The sequence below is a fragment of the Artibeus jamaicensis genome, unplaced genomic scaffold, assembly GCF_021234435.1.
Source record: "Artibeus jamaicensis isolate MK-2021 breed Jamaican fruit bat unplaced genomic scaffold, CSHL_Jam_final scaffold_614, whole genome shotgun sequence".
Taxonomy (NCBI): domain Eukaryota; kingdom Metazoa; phylum Chordata; class Mammalia; order Chiroptera; family Phyllostomidae; genus Artibeus; species Artibeus jamaicensis.
This window is the reverse complement of record NW_026522050.1, coordinates 5,282,230-5,300,905: the sequence shown is the minus strand read 5'-3', so window position 1 is coordinate 5,300,905 and position 18,676 is coordinate 5,282,230. Positions and strand designations below refer to the sequence as shown.

General features: G+C 42.7%; 1 protein-coding gene and 1 long non-coding RNA gene across 2 annotated transcripts; one reads left to right on the top strand and one right to left on the bottom strand.

Moving 5' to 3' along the window:
- The first annotated feature begins 1,358 nt into the window (after positions 1-1,358).
- Positions 1,359-3,286, top strand: LOC128626544 (uncharacterized). The gene is made up of 3 exons (XR_008390481.1): positions 1,359-1,683; positions 2,355-2,521; positions 3,060-3,286. It is a non-coding gene; the product is annotated as an uncharacterized LOC128626544 (long non-coding RNA).
- Positions 3,287-11,678: 8,392 nt separating this feature from the next.
- LOC119058869 (glycine N-acyltransferase-like protein 2) lies at positions 11,679-17,842 on the bottom strand. The gene is made up of 5 exons (XM_037158349.2): positions 17,765-17,842; positions 16,515-16,622; positions 14,632-14,758; positions 14,357-14,537; positions 11,679-12,087 (listed from the first exon to the last, which is right to left on the bottom strand). The coding sequence occupies exons 1-5, from the start codon at positions 17,840-17,842 to the stop codon at positions 11,679-11,681; spliced, it is 903 nt and encodes a 300-aa protein (XP_037014244.2).
- Positions 17,843-18,676: the final 834 nt, after the last annotated feature.

Genomic DNA, 18,676 nt, shown 5'->3' with positions numbered 1-18,676 from the left:
TGGTCATTTTTTCCTCTTTCCAGTCCAGTCCTTTGATTTGAGTCCCAGTTTCCTTTCCATTACTATTGGTTTCCTGTGCATTTCCATTCATTTCATTTAATTTAGCCTTCATATATTCCTCTAATTTGTGACTATAATCAACCAGTTCTATGAGCATCCTGATCACCAGTGTTTTTGAACTGTGCATCTGAAAGTTTGGCTATTTCTTCATCGCTTAGATTTATCGGCTCTGGGGCTCTGAGTTGTTCTTGAGCCATGTTTTGATGTGTTCATGCCTATTACATACGAGGAGAGGCGCCTTGGTGTTTACCGGGGCGGGGCCACCCAGGTCTCAGGTTTGTGACACTGTATGTGGGGGCAGCGTCAGAGAGGGAGCAATGGTGGTCCTCTTTTCTCGCCCCCGCCTGCTTATCCAAGCAGCATCCCCATGTCCTCTGGGAGAAGCACTTCCTGGCTCTAATCCACTTAAGCCTAAAAACCTATGATGGGGAAGGCAGTGCAAGCCTTGTGCTGGGAATGGCAGGCTCCCTGAGTGATTAGGCCTAAGAAGGAATATGTGAAACCCTGTGAAGCCTGCTTTGTTTAAGAATGCTTTTAGTTAGATGATAAGGGCCTGAGCAGAAAAAAAGTTTGTGTTCTCAAAGTTCTGTAGCCTTTTAGCTGACAGGCTAATGATTCTTTGTGTACTATCTACTGTTTACTGTTTGACAATGATTAATAAGCCGTACCTGAACTCCGGTGCAAAAATCCCAATAAAAGCCTAACTAGGCAAGGGTCAGGGCACTCTCTCTCCCCTGATGAGAGAGTTGCCCAGCCAATCAGTGCTCCCCTTGAGAGAGTTGCTGAGGCTGCTCCAAGCCACTCTCCCTTGAGAGGGTGACGAGGCCATTCTGAGGCTCTCCCCCTTGAGGGAGTAGCCTTGCCAGCTCTTTTCCTCCACAGGACTCAGTAGTCCGTGTGAATTTGTCTCATGTCTCATCTATGATGCCACAGGCACTGCTTGTCAGTGCATGCATCATTCCTTAACATATCCTACAACACGAGCAGGCTGAACTCAGCAAAATAAGACAGAAATCCCAAGGAGAATAGCTAGGCCTACTGCCAGGAGCCAGATAAGAAACCCAAAGACCACAACTACGAACCCAGTTTGCATAGGGAATATCCAAGATAACATTCAAAACCCCTTCCCAAGAGACCTTCTGATGAACTTTCCATCATTTCCACACTAAAAAAAAGTAACAGTAGACCTGGGCTCAGGCAATGGACAAGGCTAAGGCCACCACTGTCCAGAGCTGAAGAGGCCCACAGAAGCTTTGGAACACAAGTCAGATTCTTTAGCATTTTCCAGGAGCTTTGGGAGGCACTAAGGTTTTCATCATATTCTGATGTTGTAATCGTAACATAAAAAACATATTCACTGTTCCCAGACGGATGTGTGAGGAGCACACTCCTGCTCATAACAACTCCTCTGGGTTACCGTGTTGCCCAGTCTAGAGGGCACCTGGAACCAGTGAACCCACTAGCTTTTCAGCAAACTGTTGTGCTACAGGCAAGCAGAACACAGTGCTTCAGCCCTACTATGTGGAGACACTACAGTCAGCCTGGCTGTTAGTCTGAGCATGAAGGGGAAAAAGGAAGGATGGAAGAAAAATGATAAAAGGCAAGAGAGGACAAAAAAAAAAGGTAAGACCCAGGTAAGAAAAAGCTGAAATAGTTCATCACCACCAAACCAGTATTACAAGACATATATTTAATTTTTTTTCTTAGAGGAAATGTAGTTACTAAAAATGTTTATAACTACAAGGGCCACAGAGCTCTAAGTTGGAGAGTCCAATCTACACTCCCACCTGCCAGCGCAGCTGCACTCAAGTTGGCCAGGTGCAGAGTGGAAAGTGGGGGTGGGGCTTCTCTGGTTTTTTGGCCTCTCCGGGCTTGGTGCACCCGATACACACACCCCTGCCTTTGCGTGGGAAACCAAAATTGGCAGCCGCTGCCAAGGCCCAGCCTACCCCCAGGTTTTTTGTTTTGGGGTTTTTTATGGTTGTCAGTGGTTTATTGGTAACATTATAGCACAGCAGAAGGATTTGAACAGCTCCACATGGTGCTCTGAAATTCTTCCCAACTGTAGGCTGAGTGACCCGCAGGTTGGACAGACTGCCGAAGTCCAAGAGCTCCAGCATCTCCTTAGTGTCAGGATTACCTTCAATGATCTCCTGGCCCAGGGCTGAGACCTCAGGAACATCATTCTCTCTCCCCATCTCTCCTTTTCCTGCAGCTTCCTGGAGATGCCTCATACACGGCCTCTCTGAACCCGCTTCATCAGATGTGTGACATAGCTCGCTATCTTGTTTCAGAGCTTCTTGCTGGGCCTAATGGCTCTTTTACCAGGGACCTGCCAAGATGGACCGTGTTCCCACTAAGACCATGAAGAAGGTGACCCAGGTCATCACTGAGAAATACTACACACGCCTGGGCAATGACTTCCACACTAACAAGCATGTGTGCAAGGAGAGCAACCCAGGTTTGACCACTGGCTTCCAACCCCAGCCTGAATCCAGACTCCCAGCTAGGACCCAGCTCTGCCTGTGGACCCCACCCCCGTCCACACCCGTGACCACTCACTTATCAGAGGGCCTGTCCACCCTATCGCGGTGGCTGAAGGCCGGCCAGGGTCAGGGGGTGGGGACCGGGTGATCTAGAGGCCAGACAGTCTGAGGAGTCTCAATACCTTGACATCTAAGAAACAACGCTGGAAGGCTGGGGAATGAATATTAAAAAGGGCTTCAAGACCTCTCTTTCCAAATATCCCAAACCAAAAATAAATATTCACCTGTTAGGTCTTTTGATAACCTGGCTAATAGTGTATCAGGCTGCCTGGCTGTGGTGTTAGGAACCATTATTGGCTGAACTGCATTCTCCTCAACATTCATATTTTGAGTTTCTAATCCTCACTACCTCAGAAAGTGTCTGCATTTGGAGATAAGATCTTTAAAGAGATAACTGAGGTAAAACGAGGTCATGTGAGAGGGGCTCATCCAATATGACTCATGTCCTTGCAGGAAGAGATCAGGACAAAGACACACACACAGAGGACAGACCTTGTGAAGACAGAGGGAGAAGATAGCCATCTATCTACAAGCCAGTTGGAAGGGCCTCACTGGACACAACCCTGCTGGCAACTTGTTCGTGGACTTCTAGTCCCCGTACTATGATAAAATAAATGTATAGTGTTTAAGCTATTAAGTTTGTGAAATTTGCTGCTGAATAAATAAAAGAGACTTTTCTGTGAAGGAAGCCAAAAAGGAATCATGAAGTCACTTCCTAGCATTTCTCCTAAGGCCACAGCACAGCTTGGAGACTGGTCACAGACTCTAGGGTTGGTGTGTTTGGGGACCATGGGTCCCACAGACATGGAATGGGCGAGGTACTGTTACAATGATCGGGGTTCCTGAAATTTGACTAAAATATGGTTCATCTGTAGGGAGATGGTAGCTTACAGACCCCAAGAAAAGAGAAAATAAAAATATAATGACCCCGAGTCCCCAAGTGGGATTGGGAGTGTTGACAAAAACCTCTGATGCTCAGAGTTACCCATGGCTCATTGTTAGTGTGGCCTTGTTAGTCAGTGGAGTTTTTTTTTCTTTTTTTTACCTGAGGCAGAGAAATATGTAGCATTTGGTTAAGAATTTCAGAGTAGCTTTATACCTTGGACTGTAGGAGACCACAGATGCCCTTGATGAACAAAGCACAGACAAGAGAGAGGACATTTGTACCTACTGGGCTGAGCACACAAACCAAAAGTCAGGAGGCTGGAGAGATCACAGCCATCATGTGTCTGTTAGGCAGGGAGGACAAGGGATCCATGTCCCACCCACTGTCCCATCAGTCCTTGAAATTCTATGTATCTTTTCCATTGTCTGGGAAAGAAAGCCTTTGAAACTGTGTTTTCATCCCAAGGCCTGAAAGGCCAGAAAGGGCCCATAGTGCCTAAAGGAAGAAGCCCATTAACACCTTTGGGTATTCACACCCCCATCCTGGAAAGCTAGCACACCTTTACCTGTCAATCAATAAGTAATTTCTTCACCCTCCTGCCCACTATATGAGTCCTCAGAATAAACAATATCTCTCTTGCTTTTGCCACCCCTGCCCTTGCCCCCTTGCTCTTGTCTTTCTTCCCCACCTTGGTGAGGCCCATTCTCTTCCATGAGAACACATGTCACCAGTAAACCCTGCTTGCATGCTAATAGACTTGCTGATATGTAACTGCTTACTGAGTTGGTGAGAAGAACTGAGTTTCTGGGAGTTTCTCCCATAGCATGTCTTGAGGACTTGCCAAGTCCTTCAGCCATCAGATGAGAAGAGACGAGTTCACTGTAACTGGGCAAGAGTGACTTCTCTTGGCGCTGACTGATAATTGTTAGGAAAAGGAGATGTTCAAGGCTTGGAGGGACAGCAGGGAAGTAGAAAGTGAGGAAGAGTGGGAAAACCAGGCATCCTAGGTTCAAAGCATAAACATTTCTTCTCAGAATTATCCTCCTTGGGAGGGTATTTTTTGAAACTATTGATACATTTATGTGTGTGTGTCAAGGGGTGGGGGGCTCTGCTAGCTCCTTTTAAACAGTCCAGATGCCACAACATGCAAGAGGCCTTCCCTGGCTCCCTACCCTTCCCTGCACTGGATTGAGGACCTCTCCTCAAAAACTCTAACAATTCCATTTTTTTTATACCACAGTATTGGAGCTTTACTTCATGGTTTTAAGTTCTCCTTTTGCTTGTGCTCCCCCAGGCCACTATGCTATAAACTCTTTAAATTATATCATGTTTCTTTCTTTCTTTTTTAAAATTATATTTTATTGATTATGTTGTTACAGTTGTCCCAATCTTTCCCCCTTTGCCCCCAGACCCAGCACCCCTCACTCCCTTAGGCAATTTCCCCACATTGTTCATGTCCATGGGTCATGCGTGTAAGTTCTTTGGTTACTCCATTTCCTGTACTATACTTTACACCCCCTGGCTAGTCTGTAACCACCAATTTGTATTTCTTAATAACCTCACCTGTTCACCCATTCCCCCACACCCTCTTCTATATGGCAACCGTCAAAACAGTCTCTGTATCTATGATTCTGTCTCTGTTCTTCTTGTTTGCTTAGTTTCCTTTTTAGATTCAATCGTTCATAGGTATGTGTTTATTGCCATTTTATTGTTCATAGTTTTGATCTTCTTTTTTTCCTTAAATAAGTCCCTTTAACATTTCATATAATAATGGTTTGATGATGATGAACTCCTTTAGTTTTTTCTTGCCTGGGAAGCTCTTTATCTACCTTTTGTTTCTAAATGATAGCTTTGCTGGGTAGAGCCATCTTAGCCATAGGTCCCTCCTTTTCATGACTTTGAATATGTTTTGTCAATCCCCTCTAGCCTGCAAAATTTCTCTTGAGAAATCAGTTGACAATCTTAGGGGAAGTCTCCTATAGGTAACTAACTGCATTTCTCTTGCTGTTTTTAAAATTTTCTCTTGCCCTGGCTGGTGAGGCCAGTGGATTGAGTGCTGGCCTGTGAACCAAAGGGTTCCCAGTTCAATTCCTAGTCGGGGGACATGGCTAGATTGTAGGCCAGGTTGGGGGGCTGTGAGAGGCAACCACACATTGATATTTCTCTCTCTTTTTTCTCTCTCCCTTCCCCTCTCTCTAAAAATAAATAAATAAAAATAAAGTTTTAAAAATAAAATAAAATTCTCTCCTTATCTTTAACCTTTGGCATTTTAAGTATGATGTGTCTAAAAGAAATTACTTAGGAATCCAGTGGCTTCTTTCACCAACCCAAATAAACCCTGTTGGCTTTTATAGCCAGAAGTTATGGGGGCTTATCTTTCTGGCACTTGAATTCTGGGGTTGGGTGGAGGCTGGTGTGAGGCTAGGACCCCTTGCTCCCAAGATATTCCTCCTGAATGTTTATCTATCACAGGTGGGTATGAGGCCAGACTTTTCCATGTCTCCGTGTCTCCTAGTAGCCTAGATGGATGTGGTTTCTTTAGTTCTACAGGTGTTAGACTTCCACTCAACTCAATTTCTGATGGTTCTGAGTAACAGTTGTTCTTTAATTTAGTTGTACTTTTGATGGGGTTGGGTGAGGAGGTGAGCTGTGTTTACCTGTGTCTCCATCTTGACTGGAAGTTCCACATCATGTTTTTTTCATCTTTGACACTTTAGTACGAGGTCTGGAATATTTAGGGATGAAGAACAGGTGAATGGATGGACAAAGGAAGGTTCAGTGTGGGGAGCAGTGATTCATCTGGCCCACAGTATGAAATGCCAGAAAGACAGCCTCGGCACACTAAAGGACTCTGGCCTTGGCATCCAACGTGAGACAAAATCACCCTTGGAAGCACTGCTCTTGGACAATCTATTTACCTTGTTTCTTAATCTGTGAAACAGAAATTGAATTGAATAGAAAGCAGATAGATTGTTTCATAGGAATGAGACAATCCTATGAAAACTTCCAGAGCACAATGCCTGGCATTTGGTGGGTCCTTCTTATAAGTTATCTTCCTCTCAACTCTCTTCACTCCCACTCCCCCACAGTGCCAGAAATGACAAGCACCAGGCTGACTTTGCTCCCACAAAGGCAAAAACCCTAAGGACCCAGACTGAAGACAAATTTGCCCAAAGACAAATGAAGTAGGGCTTAACTGAAAAGAGGGTAAATAGGAAGAAAACAACGACCATCATGAGCTGTAGCAACTTTGGACTAACATGTGCACCTTCAGGGAGAACTAGACGCAGCCTCTCCAACCTGCATGTCTCCAGACGTGTCCACAAGTGCAGTCCCCTAAAGGGGTGGGAAGCTCCAGATAATCAAAGAGTGGGCAAAGTGACACCGTGCTGCCGTTGGCAGCCAAGAGTGTCAATCTTCATGCCGCTTCCTGCCCCCACCCCCTCCTTTATCTCTCTCAGACCCATCAGGCTTATCTCCTAGTGCCATCTTCAGGCTGAGCCCAGCACTCCAGCCATCCTGAAGAAGCCTTTGGTCACAGCGAGTATTGCTGGCCAAGGGCTGGGCGTGGTTCTTGGGGCCTCTGTTTGCAAGTGCCAGGGTGGTCTTTGAAGCTGCATATAGGGGAGTTGAGGCTCTGAGGTAGGGTCACAGAGGGATGAGTGGGACAGTAGGAAGCCATACTAGAAAGGAGCAGAGCCAAAAAGTGGGTTGGAGTCTTGCAGACTGACTGGAACAATAGAGGAGAAAGCAATGGCTAGGAGTTAAGGCCACTGTGCCTGACTGCTTGGGTTTGATCCTGGTTCTGCTAATATCTGTGCATGTTGAGGTCAATTGCTTGATGTCTCTATGACCACAATTTCTTTTGAAGTGGGGATAACAGCAGCTGCCTCCTACAGTTGTTATGAGGATAAAATGAATAAATATTTGTAATATACTTAGTTTATGTCCAATGAAATTAACAGGTGGCCTTCAGGATAGTGGGTCACCAGCAGCACTGGCCTCACCTCTTGAGAAATGCCCATTCTGGGCCACATTGCAGCCCACTGAATCAGACATCTGTAGAAGGAGCTAGGAGAAATACTGCCCTTTGGGAAAACATGAATGGACCTTGAGAATATTACACGAAGTGAAATAAGTCAGGTAGAAAAAGCTAAGACCCATATGATTTCATTCATGTGTGGGGCATAAAACTGAAACTCATAAACAACAGTATGGCGGTTACCAAAGGGAAGGGCTTGGGGAGGTAGTAAAGGGTACAAGGGACAAAATATATGAGGACAGAAGATGATTTAACTTTGGCTGGTGGGTACACAATGTCATATACAGATCATATATCATAGAAATGTACACTGAAATTTATATGATTCTATTCACCAATGTCAGCCCAATAACTTTAATAAATAACAAAAAAAGAAATACTAGTCAGTCTCAAATGAAAAGCATGAGTTTACTTTCCTCTCAGAGAAACAAAAACTTGAAGCTTCTGTGTGGTAGGTTAAGCAATGATCCCCAATAATATCCAGATGTTAATTCTGAGAAGCTTTGATTGTTAAATTATATGACTTTACAGAGATGACTAAGTTAAGCATTTTGAGATGAGGAGGCTATCCTGGATTAGAACCCAAATGGGCCCTAAGTGTAATCGCAAGTGTCCTAGTAAGAGGGAGGAAGGAAGATTTGAATATAGAGAAGAAGGGTAAGTGGAATGGATGGGAAGAGAGAGAAAAGGTCGTGTGATGCAGGACCCCACACCCGGGCACGAGGACAGCCTGTAGACACTGCAGAAGATGAGGAAACGGATCCCTGCCTAAGAACCTCCAGAAAGAACAGGCCATGCTGGCACTTTGACTTTCATCCCAGAAGACCCTTTTTGGATTTCTGACTACTAAAAATATAAGGTAATACGTTTTTGTTGCTTTAAGCTGGTAAGTGTGTGGTAATTTTTTACAACAACAATAGGAAACCAATGCAGCATAGGTATTAAAATAATATTGAAAATATGATGTCACACAACTCAACCTGCCAAGCCCCTGTCAGAAACCAAACTGTCACTGACAGCTACATATGGACATTCAGGAGAGCATCTTAAAGCTCTTTAGAGACACCAGGACCAAAAGCAATGATGCTGAGTGAGAGAAACACCTTTGAAAGATCCTTTGGAAAACTTTGTAAGAAGACAGGGAGGATACTAGAGGAGACACTTGTCAAAGTAGACTTTTTATTTTCAAACACAAAAGCATTAAAAAAAAAGCATGATTCTTTTCACAAAAGATAGCTTCTTCAAAGAAGGACATACTGCTTTGAGGGTTCTCTTGACACTAATGATTGTCATCGGGCAATATTAATTCTGAAATGTCTGTCACCATAAAGAAAAAGCATGGCCTCTAAAGGTGAAGCTTCTAATTTTCTGTAATATGAAGGAGAAGGAAGACTAAAATATTGCATAAGGATGGGCTGAAGTAATGCATGGACTGTGGAGGCAACTTTGCCTGCAAGTCCCCCGTCAGCCACAGATGAAAGTAACACTACCAAGACATGATCTGCTTGGGGAGGAGAGGTGGCCAATTTCTCAGGGGAAAAAGGCCTGGAGCCCTTTCCTCAATGGCTTTTATTGGGTTGTAATACACAGGAATAGAGGTGGCAAGGATCAAATAGTAGATAACATTTCAAAGAAATCTGAGGGCTTAGTTTGAGTCATTGTTTGTCAGGAAAGGGGGTTGCTGAAACTTTGGGACACATACTCATTTCCTGCTCAGACCCTTAACATATACATGAAAGCACTCTTAGCAAAGCAGGTTTCACAGGGCTTTTAGGAATTTTTTCTTATGCCTGATTACCCCAAATACCAAATACCGGTCTAGCAAGGCAAGGAGCTGCACCACCTCCCCATCACAAGTTTCAGGCTTAAGTGGATTAGAGCCAGGAAGCGCTTCTCCCAGAGGACATGGGGACTTGGGCTATGTCAGAATAGCCAGGGGGTGAGGGTCCATTGCTCCCTCTTTGTCGAAGCCCCTCGAGTCCTTCCATGATGGCCTCCCAAGTGATCATGTCTGGCTTAGGTTGCCCCTCTCAGAGAGGAGTCTTACCCAGTCGGGAATAACTGATCATACTTTGGGGGCTGGGGAGGAAGCAGAGGCAGCTTTTGCTACCAGAAAAGCTTTGTCTCCTGTGGCTCACATTTTGAAGGTTGCTCACTCAGCCTTAGCCATGGGAGGTAGTTACAATTCCTGAAACCAGGCAAAGAGGTTTCCAACAATGAACCTCAGATAACTGGATGTTTTTTTGTGTGTGTTTTTACTGATGCGTTTTCACTGATAAGAAAGGCTTAGGACTTCCACCAAGATGGAGGCGTAGGTGGAAGCACTGCACCTTCTCACACAATCAAGTTTAAAAACAACCAAGTTTTAGCAACAAAAACACAGCCAAAACACAGAAAATTGAACTACACGGAAGTCTGACAATAACGAACCCTTCAGCCAAACCAGTAAGAGGGGCAGAGCCAGCAGCAGAGCGGGGTCAGGCAGGAAAGATCCACCGGACTGACCCGGGCGCGCAACCCAGGTGCACAACCCAGGCGTGCCAGCAGCTGCAGGCAAATCCCAGGTGTGGAGTAGTGGGCGGATCCCCTGAGGGCACAAGGCAGTGCTGACCACAGTCTGAGGTCTGACCACAGTCACACATTCGAGCGCAGATAGACTGGTGAAGGAGCAAAGCGGTGAGACAGACTGTGCAGGCCCCAGTGGAGGGCAGTGGCGGAGGGGACCGCCATTGTCCCTCTCTGACCCTGCGCCCACATACAGTGTCACAAACCAGCGACCTGGGTGGCTTCTCTCTGACCTGCCCCCACATATAGCATCACAAACCAGTGACCTGGGTGGCCGCACCCCGGTGAACACCTTCTTGTATGTAACAGGCGTGAACAGATCAAAACATGGCTCAAGAACAACTCAGAGCCCCAGAGCCAATAAATCTAAGTGACAAAGAAATACCCAAACTTTCAGATGCACAGTTCAAAACACTGGTGATCAGGATGCTCACAGAACTGCTTGATTTTAGTCACAAATTAGAGGAATATATGAAGGCTAAACTAATTGAAATGAATGGAAATGCAAAGGAAACCAACAGTAATGGAAAGGAAACTGGGACTCAGATCAAAGGAGTGGACCAGAAAGAGGAAAAAGATGACCAAACAAAAAAGGATGAAGAAAAAAGAATTAAAAAAAAATGAGGAGAGACTTCGGAACCTTCAGGACATCTTTAAACGTTCCAACATCTGAATTATAGGGGTATCAGAAGGGGAAGAGGAACACCCATGAGTGGAAACCTTATTTGAACAAAGAATAAAGGAGAATTTCCCCAATCTGGCAAAGGAAATAGACTTCCAGGAAATCCAGGAAGCTCAGAGAGTCCCAAAGAAGTTGGACCCAAGAAGGAACACACTGAGGCACATCATAATTACATTAGCCAAGATTAAAATGAAAGAGAGAATCCTAGAAGCAGCAAGAGCTAAGGGGACAGTCACCTACAAAGGAGTTCCCATCAGACTATCAGCGGATTTCTCAAAAGAGACATTACAGGCAAGAAGGGGCTGGAAAGAAGTATTCCAAGTCATGAAATCCAAAGACCTACATCCAAGATTGCTCTATCCAGCAAAGCTTTCATTTAGAATAAAAGGACAGATAAAGTGCTTCTCAGATAAGGTCAAAGTCAAGGAGTTCATCATCACCAAGCCCTTATTATATGAAATGTTAAAGGGACTTACCTAAGAAAAAGAAAATAAAAAAGGTGAACAGTGAAAGGACAGCAAACTCACAGTTATTAAGAACCACACCTAAAACAAAAGCAAATTAAGAGGACAGCTAGATCAGGAGCAGAATCATAGAATGAAGATCACATGAAGGGTTAGCAACAGGGGAGTGGGAGAAGGAGAAGGGGGGAGAAGATACAGAAAATAAGTAGCATAGACGGTAGATAGTAAATAGGTAGGGGGAGGGTAAGAATAGTATGGGAAATATAGAATCTAAAGAACTTGAGACACATGGTCATAAACTAAACGGGGGAATGGTGGGGGAGGAGTGTGCCGGGTGGAGGGGAATGAAGGGGGGAAATAGAACTGTAATGGCATAATCAATAAAATATATTTTTTTTAAAAAAAGAAAGGCTTAAATGGACAATGGTACTAATCAGCAATATTTCTTGGGGTTGCATTTCCACTGATGCCAGCCACAAGGATAGCTCTTAAATCCAGAACTTATCAGTTTCTGTACAATCATTGGTTTACTTCCTGCCACATGAAAATAAAATGGTATTTTTTTCTGAGTTAGATACTTTGATGAGTGATTATAAATTAGCCACATGTTGCCTTGTTGTCGATATTTAGGGGCTGTACAAGCCATCCTCAGCTCACAGGACTGTTCCATCACAATCCAAGAGACAAGGAGCCCCTCTGGACCCAGCACACCAAATGCTGGGAAATTCTGGAGGCAGCATTCAACATATTTCAAGCTCCTTTCATTTTTTCCAAAGTCCCAATGCTCATTCACAAGCCTTGCATGTGAGGTATCCAAGAAGATGCTTGAAAAGTTTTTTTCCCTGTCAAGAAAAAAAAGAGCGCTTATTCAGCAAACTTTTACCAAACACCAGGACTACAGAAGATTAATATGACACCATTCCTTTTCTTGAGGATCCCACAGTTAGAGGAGGAAACAAATGCACAAGGAAAAGTATTATTTCTATGTCTGTTTTAAAATATTTCCAAATAACCAAGAGGGAGAGAATCCTAATTGCTTTATGCTGTAGAGAGCACATCCAAAAAAAAAAGTCCAAGCAGATGCCCCAAGGAAGAAAAAAATGAGCTCATGTCCCTAAAATAGCAAAGATGTGCTCCAGGGCTACCTCCCACACAGCTGACTTTTCTTTGAAGAGCTACATGTGAAACACGTGGGTTCTGAATTCTATGCCACAAAATATCTAAATACAACAAGGTATTTCTTCTAACAGATATCTCAATAAAAAGTATGTCACTGGAATATGAGAGCAATGTTACTCCTACAGCTTCGTGTGTGGCAAAGCCCATCACCACACACCTCTAGGGAAGTACCAAAAGTGCTATTGAAGAAGCACCGATGCAAGGAGGGCATTGGATTTTGGGGGTGGGAACAATCAGGATTTTAATCCTCATTCTCTCATTGGATAAGCTCTCTGAGACTGAGTCTTCTCAGCTGCAACATCAGTATAACACCTTCCATGTGAAGGGGAAGTCGGGGCAGGTGGAAGATCCCAAAGAAATTTTACCCCTCTCCAGAGAGAAAGAGTTCTCAGGAACTTGTTGGTTTCAGGGTTGCTCTGTGTTTGCTAGAGGGTGAGGTCACTGAGCACTAACTTGTCTGCACATCGGTGAGGCTTTCTTTTTGTTCTTGTTCATGCCTGACCAGATCCTAGTCTTGCTTCCTCAACGGCCTCAAACATTGTCACCTTCCCTCCTCTGGTAGGATGGCTGTGCATGTGGACTCAGAGGAAAGAAACACTTGAGGACAAATACTTTATTCCAGATCGCTGGAGTTTTAATATCAAGTATTATCCAATCCCCATTTGCCACTTCCCCCCGTGCATTAGTTTATCTTAAGAGTCTCATGGAAACACAGCTGGGCCAAAGCAAGATTTGTATAATGTTGGCTCTTCGAGCTATATCAACTTGCATATGAGTAGGTGTTTAGATTTTAGTTATTCTTTTGAATTAGTAATACAATTATAAAGAATAAATAGATATTAACTGAGAAGAATTACATCTTTCTCTGATCCCCTGTTACCCAGGTGCCTTCTCCAGTGGGAACTGGTAATACAATATATTCATTCGTCTTCTAAAGGGACTCTGCAATTTTAGATGGGTGCGTACTGTGATAGCGTACAGTGGACACTGTTCTGTTCATCCCATTTGTTGTTTCTTTTTTTCACTCAGCAATATGTTTTTGAATTCTTACCAGTTCATATAGAGCTGCTTCATTCTTGCCAATGGTGGCATACTATTCTATTGTTTGGATTGTACTTTAATGAATTTATCCATGCCCCCACCTACTCATGGACACATAGGTTGTTTCATATGTTATGCTACCACATATGAAATTCATCAAAGTCTTACCATCTAATTTGGTAATATTTTCATTTAATATACATATTTTTTATCCAACTACTTCAAATCTCGGAGTCCATCTTTCAGAAATATGTGTACCACTTATGCCATGATCTACTCACAAAGGCATTTATTACAGATGTTTTGTGTTAATACAGAAATATATAAGTATGTATCTCCATATTACAGATATCTATGCAGCTACTAAAATAAATGCAAGGTATCTGTGTGAGCTTACACAAAAGATGTATGTATAACATATGGCTAAGTGAAAAAAGCAAGCTGCAGTATAGTATGTATGTATGTTGTGGGAAAAAAGAACAAAAACACACATAGCATGAAAGGCGTATACACCAGAACTAACAATATTTATACCCGGACAGGAAAATTGTGGGGAATCCAAGTGGACAAATGTTTACTTTTTACTTTGAATACATGTATACTTTGTGGAGCATGTAGCATTTTTGCAAAATTCAGTAAAGATTTTTCAGTGCCATCAGGATGTCCAATACCCTCCCAGGAACCCTCTTGTGAGACCTGAGTTAGTATATGTAAATGATTTCATCTAATGAAGACCTCACCCATGCTCAGAAAACAAAGGTCTCTTCCTTTACCCATGCAACTGTGTACTTCATCATAATTTAGTCTCAAATTTTACATTTCCAAGTCTGGCCCTTATGGCAACTTAATTATTCTATCAGGAATTTGAAAAGCATAAAAGTAAGATCTCACCTGCTAGCTCCATCCATGATGGATATTTTAAATGTCTGTGTCAAATCCTCTTTGCCATCATTTGATTTCTTGATTTCCAGTGGTGTTTCTACTGAGAAGAGCATGGTCCTCATGTAATCCACCTGCACTGATTTTGAAGCTGAAACCTTTCTTATTGCCTCACTCAGGTCCTCTTGGCAACCTGGAGGGAGGAGGAAGACAGGCTCTGCATAACCCCACCCATACCTGCTGTGAATAAACCAGGGAGTATGTGCCTTTTATCTCAGACCAGTTACCTTGGATCTGGAGGGCTTGTTCCCAGTTGATAACCTGGGGGCATGCCAGGACTTCTTCTAAGTTGTCAGGAGCTTTGGTGAAGATGTGGTAAGTATTGGTATAATGATCCAGATCATCTTTCATCTCCTGATATAACAAATATCAATCATAGTTACATAGCTCTATAATTTACCAAATATTCTTGCATACCTCTGGACTGCTGGACTCAGTTGTTTGATACCCTCTGTTTTTCTGGGAGAGATGCATAAAATGGCCTTGGAATTCTTTGCCACACTGAAGGTGTTTCCTTTCTGATGATGCACTAAAGTTAGTTGACCTAGGGTGGGTGAGTAAACATTGTCTGGGATGGAAGGAGCACCAGGACTAGTTAAGGATCTAAAACAGAGAGTGTCTCCAGTATGGAAAAAAGTATGAGAAACAGTGTTGGGGGGGGGGTCAACATTCTGGGACTGTAAGGAGATAATGACTAAGCTAATTCTGACCCCACATTCTGGGGTGATTTGATTCTTGGTGTGCATTTGAATAGAGAGGACTTTGAGAAAGATCCATCATGCCAGAGCTCACAAAAGTACCTGGAGTTGAAGGTCAAGTCTGCCATTGCCTACCTGCTATCTTTCTAATGTTGACACTCTCCTGGTGGTCCTAGGGGTCACTGCAGGTAACTGTTGTATTCTAATTCCCCTGATTACTATGTAAATAGAGGGAGGGTAAAATATCCCTACTCTGGGTTGAAAGGGATTCACTGCTTATACTTCCCAAACTTGGAAGATGGGGAAGACATTTCTATTAAATATACATGATTTTCCTATTGTTTAACAATTCTCTCACATGCAAGGGGGAACCCAAAACACAGAATTATCTTCTGGAGGACAGACCCCTTGTAGTACAGGCTTCCTCTGTTAGATGAGCATTCTAGAAATCCATCTGTATCAGTGTACCAGCTGATGTTTTTTTTTGCAAGAGTCTGTCTTCAGCTTCAGTGACTTTTTCTGAAGACTCTTCCAGTGCATTTGCCCATTACATGGTGGGTGATTTTCAAGCACACCTGCCCACACCATGCTGAGTGTTCAGCAGTTTTTGGCCAAAAACAGCATGATTCCCAAACCCCATCCTCCCTCTTCACCCAATCTTGCCCTGACCTGAGTGACTTTGTTTTGTTTCTTTCCCCAGATAAAAAAAAAGTCCTCAAAAGGAAACCTTTTACCGATGTGGAAAAAGCGAAACAAAAAATGGCAGAGACTCTAACAGGCATCAAAATTGATAAGTTCGAACACTGTTTTTGAGCCGTGGAAACAGTGTTTTGATAGGTGTATTGCATGAAATGGAGAGTACCGGTTCTTTGAAGGTGACTGAAGTTTAAACATTAAGGATAGATACACATTTTTTAAATAAATAAATTCAGGGTTTTTTTGGGTCCCTACTCCTTGTAGTAATTTTATCAGCCTCACTTTTCATAGTTAAGAGAGTAGCCATCTTCCTAACGTCACACAACTAGTCACTTGGAAGTTTCAGATATCAAATTCAACAGTGATTCAAGTATATATTGAATTATCTGGTCATATGGAAAGAAAGGCATTTCCTAACCACTTCCATCCATAAGCGTCTATGTTAAGGTGTATGCTTGTAATCAGAACCTTAATGGAAAAGAATTGACTAGATGGAATCCTAATGCTACTTACAAGACATGGACTATTAGCTGCTTGGGCTACTCCCATGCCTTATATAATCATCCTACCTTCTCCCTGAAGCAGTCTTTCCAAAACCTGTATGAATCAAGGGTGACAAGCTTCTTCTCCCCAGTTCCCAGCTTTAGTTCCTTCATTCCCACACAGAGAACATCCAGAGCATGACTGGCCTTGTATTTAGTAACCTGAGGTCTTACCTCTTTCTTAGGCCGAGTAATGACTATCTGGTAACCTGGCCAGGCATCCACTAACACCTCCAGATTGAATGGGTTTTTATTTATAATGTTGAATATGGCACCATACACCTACAAGAACAACAGAACAAAACAGGAGAGGATGAAGTGTTTCTTTGAGATAAGGTCTTGGGTGTGGTATGGGAAATAAAACCAGGAGTTAAGAAGACTAGACAGGATAGAACTAGGGCTTCCAGAATAGCTCACTGGACTATTATTGGAAGGTATGCTGCGGAATGGCCCAGTAAGAGCCCACAAAAAATCCAAGCCAATCGCTGAATCATTAGGAACTAGGTCCCATGACATTCATTGTTTCAAAATTCATACCATTTTCTCATTTTTAAATTTCCGAACATATCATCTATTTGGTGTCTTATATATCAGATGTGTTTCATCTGATACAGAGTTCAAAGGTGTTTCATCTGATACAGAGTTCAAAGGTGCAATATAGAGAGTTCAAAGGTAAATTCAAGTGTAGAAGGGTAGAGAAGTACATAGTCTGGTCATAATGAGAAACAAGGTGGTGAAGGTATGTACATGGTGGTGTGGAAGAAGTGGTAGGGGACTGACAGGAGGAGTAATATTTGATTTGAGTCTTGTTAGGTAAGTAAAGTTTTCTTTGGCAAAATAAAGAGAGAAGTGGGGCCAGTAATTTCAGGTAGGAAGAAAAGCATGAATGAATGCTTGAATGGGCAGCAGATTGTATCCTATATCATACCTGCTGAACTGTGAGGGGCTCGATAATTGTGGCATGTAGCTTTCAGCAGGTCAATGTTGGGAAAAGTAGAAGAAGCTGGTGTGTGTATGTGTGTGTGTATCTTTGTATACCTGACTAAGGATTGTTGGCTTTATGCAGGGACATGGACCTCTACTAAAATTTTAAAACAAGGGACTGTTATAATTATATTTGTTCAGATAGATGACTCTGTTCACCAAGTTGCAGGTGGAATGGTAATAAGTGAAAACAGGGAGATATTGCAATAGCCAGGAGCAAAAAAGGAATTTCATTAGAGATAGCATAGAGCAGAGTCAAAAGATGTTTAAAAGGAAAAAAAAGAAGTAAAGATGAATACATATGGGTATTGAGGTCATCCCTGAGGAAATAGTCTGACTTTGAACTTGTACTTCCATCTACCCAGGAAAGGTTCCGAGCCCTGAAGCCATCCTCCTCACTCTTCAGCCCTCTCTCCCTACATCAGCCCTTACTCCCTCACCTTAAAGGACTCAGGGATGCTCTTTTCCAAAGATTCATACAGAAGTTGCAGCTTCTGGGGTTCATTAATCACAAACATCCTGTGTAGTACCTCAGCCTCCTCCCCTCAGGAAGATGGTCTAAAAAAATAAACACACAAACAAAAATACCTGGAAAGATGTGATAGGAAGGAGAAGTCATTAGGACACCATACACTGACTGCCAGAGGTAAAGAACTTGAGAAATTGTCTAGTCCAAACCTTTCATTTTACAAATGAGAAACTAAAGCCCAGAGCTGCCACTGGACCTCAGGGCTCCTTGGTGATTTCTCTACAACTCCAAGGTAAGAAATACAGTTAACATATCTAGCGAGACAAATCTCTACAAGTCCATTTGATTCAATTCAGGCCGAGAATCTGAGAGGTGAATGTCTTCAGTTGTTCAGATGCAAATAATAATGTATATCTTCAGAAACCATCCCTAAGGACCCTTGAGGGCCCCAGGCATCGAAACACCCATACTCCAACATTGCCATAGCATCAGTAATTTTTTGACAATCATAAAATAATGAGATCTTCTGGAAAAGGTCTTGAAAAGCATATTGTGTGTACTCCCTTTTTTCTAAGGAACAAAATCATAGGAAGGAAAATTGTTGATTAGCAATAAGACTACCCAAGTATAAATTGGCAAAATCTATTAATTATATCTTAGTAACCTTAAAAACAAAACAAATGCTTCTGTTCAATAATTCCACTTCCAGAAACTCATCCCAGGAAAATGAATCTATAGAAGATATCTATAAACACAGGGAAATCCATTATAGTGTTATGACATTATCAATTTAGACATGATCCAAGATTTATAATAAGGGAATGGTTAATGATGGTATATCTATTTTTTAAATATATTTTATTGATTATGCTGTCACAGTTTG

What these genes read in the sequence shown, in the direction of transcription:
- LOC119058869 (XM_037158349.2), bottom strand. Translation starts at nt 17,842, where the DNA reads ATGTTTGTGATTAATGAACCCCAGAAGCTGCAACTTCTGTATGAATCT. An exon ending in GCATCCCTGAGTCCTTTAAG is followed by an intron (nt 16,623 to 17,764) that starts GTGAGGGAGTAA and finishes TTGTTCTTGTAG; the next exon opens with GTGTATGGTGCCATATTCAA. An exon ending in ATCATGGATGGAGCTAGCAG is followed by an intron (nt 12,088 to 14,356) that starts GTGAGATCTTAC and finishes TTTTCTTGACAG; the next exon opens with GGAAAAAAACTTTTCAAGCA.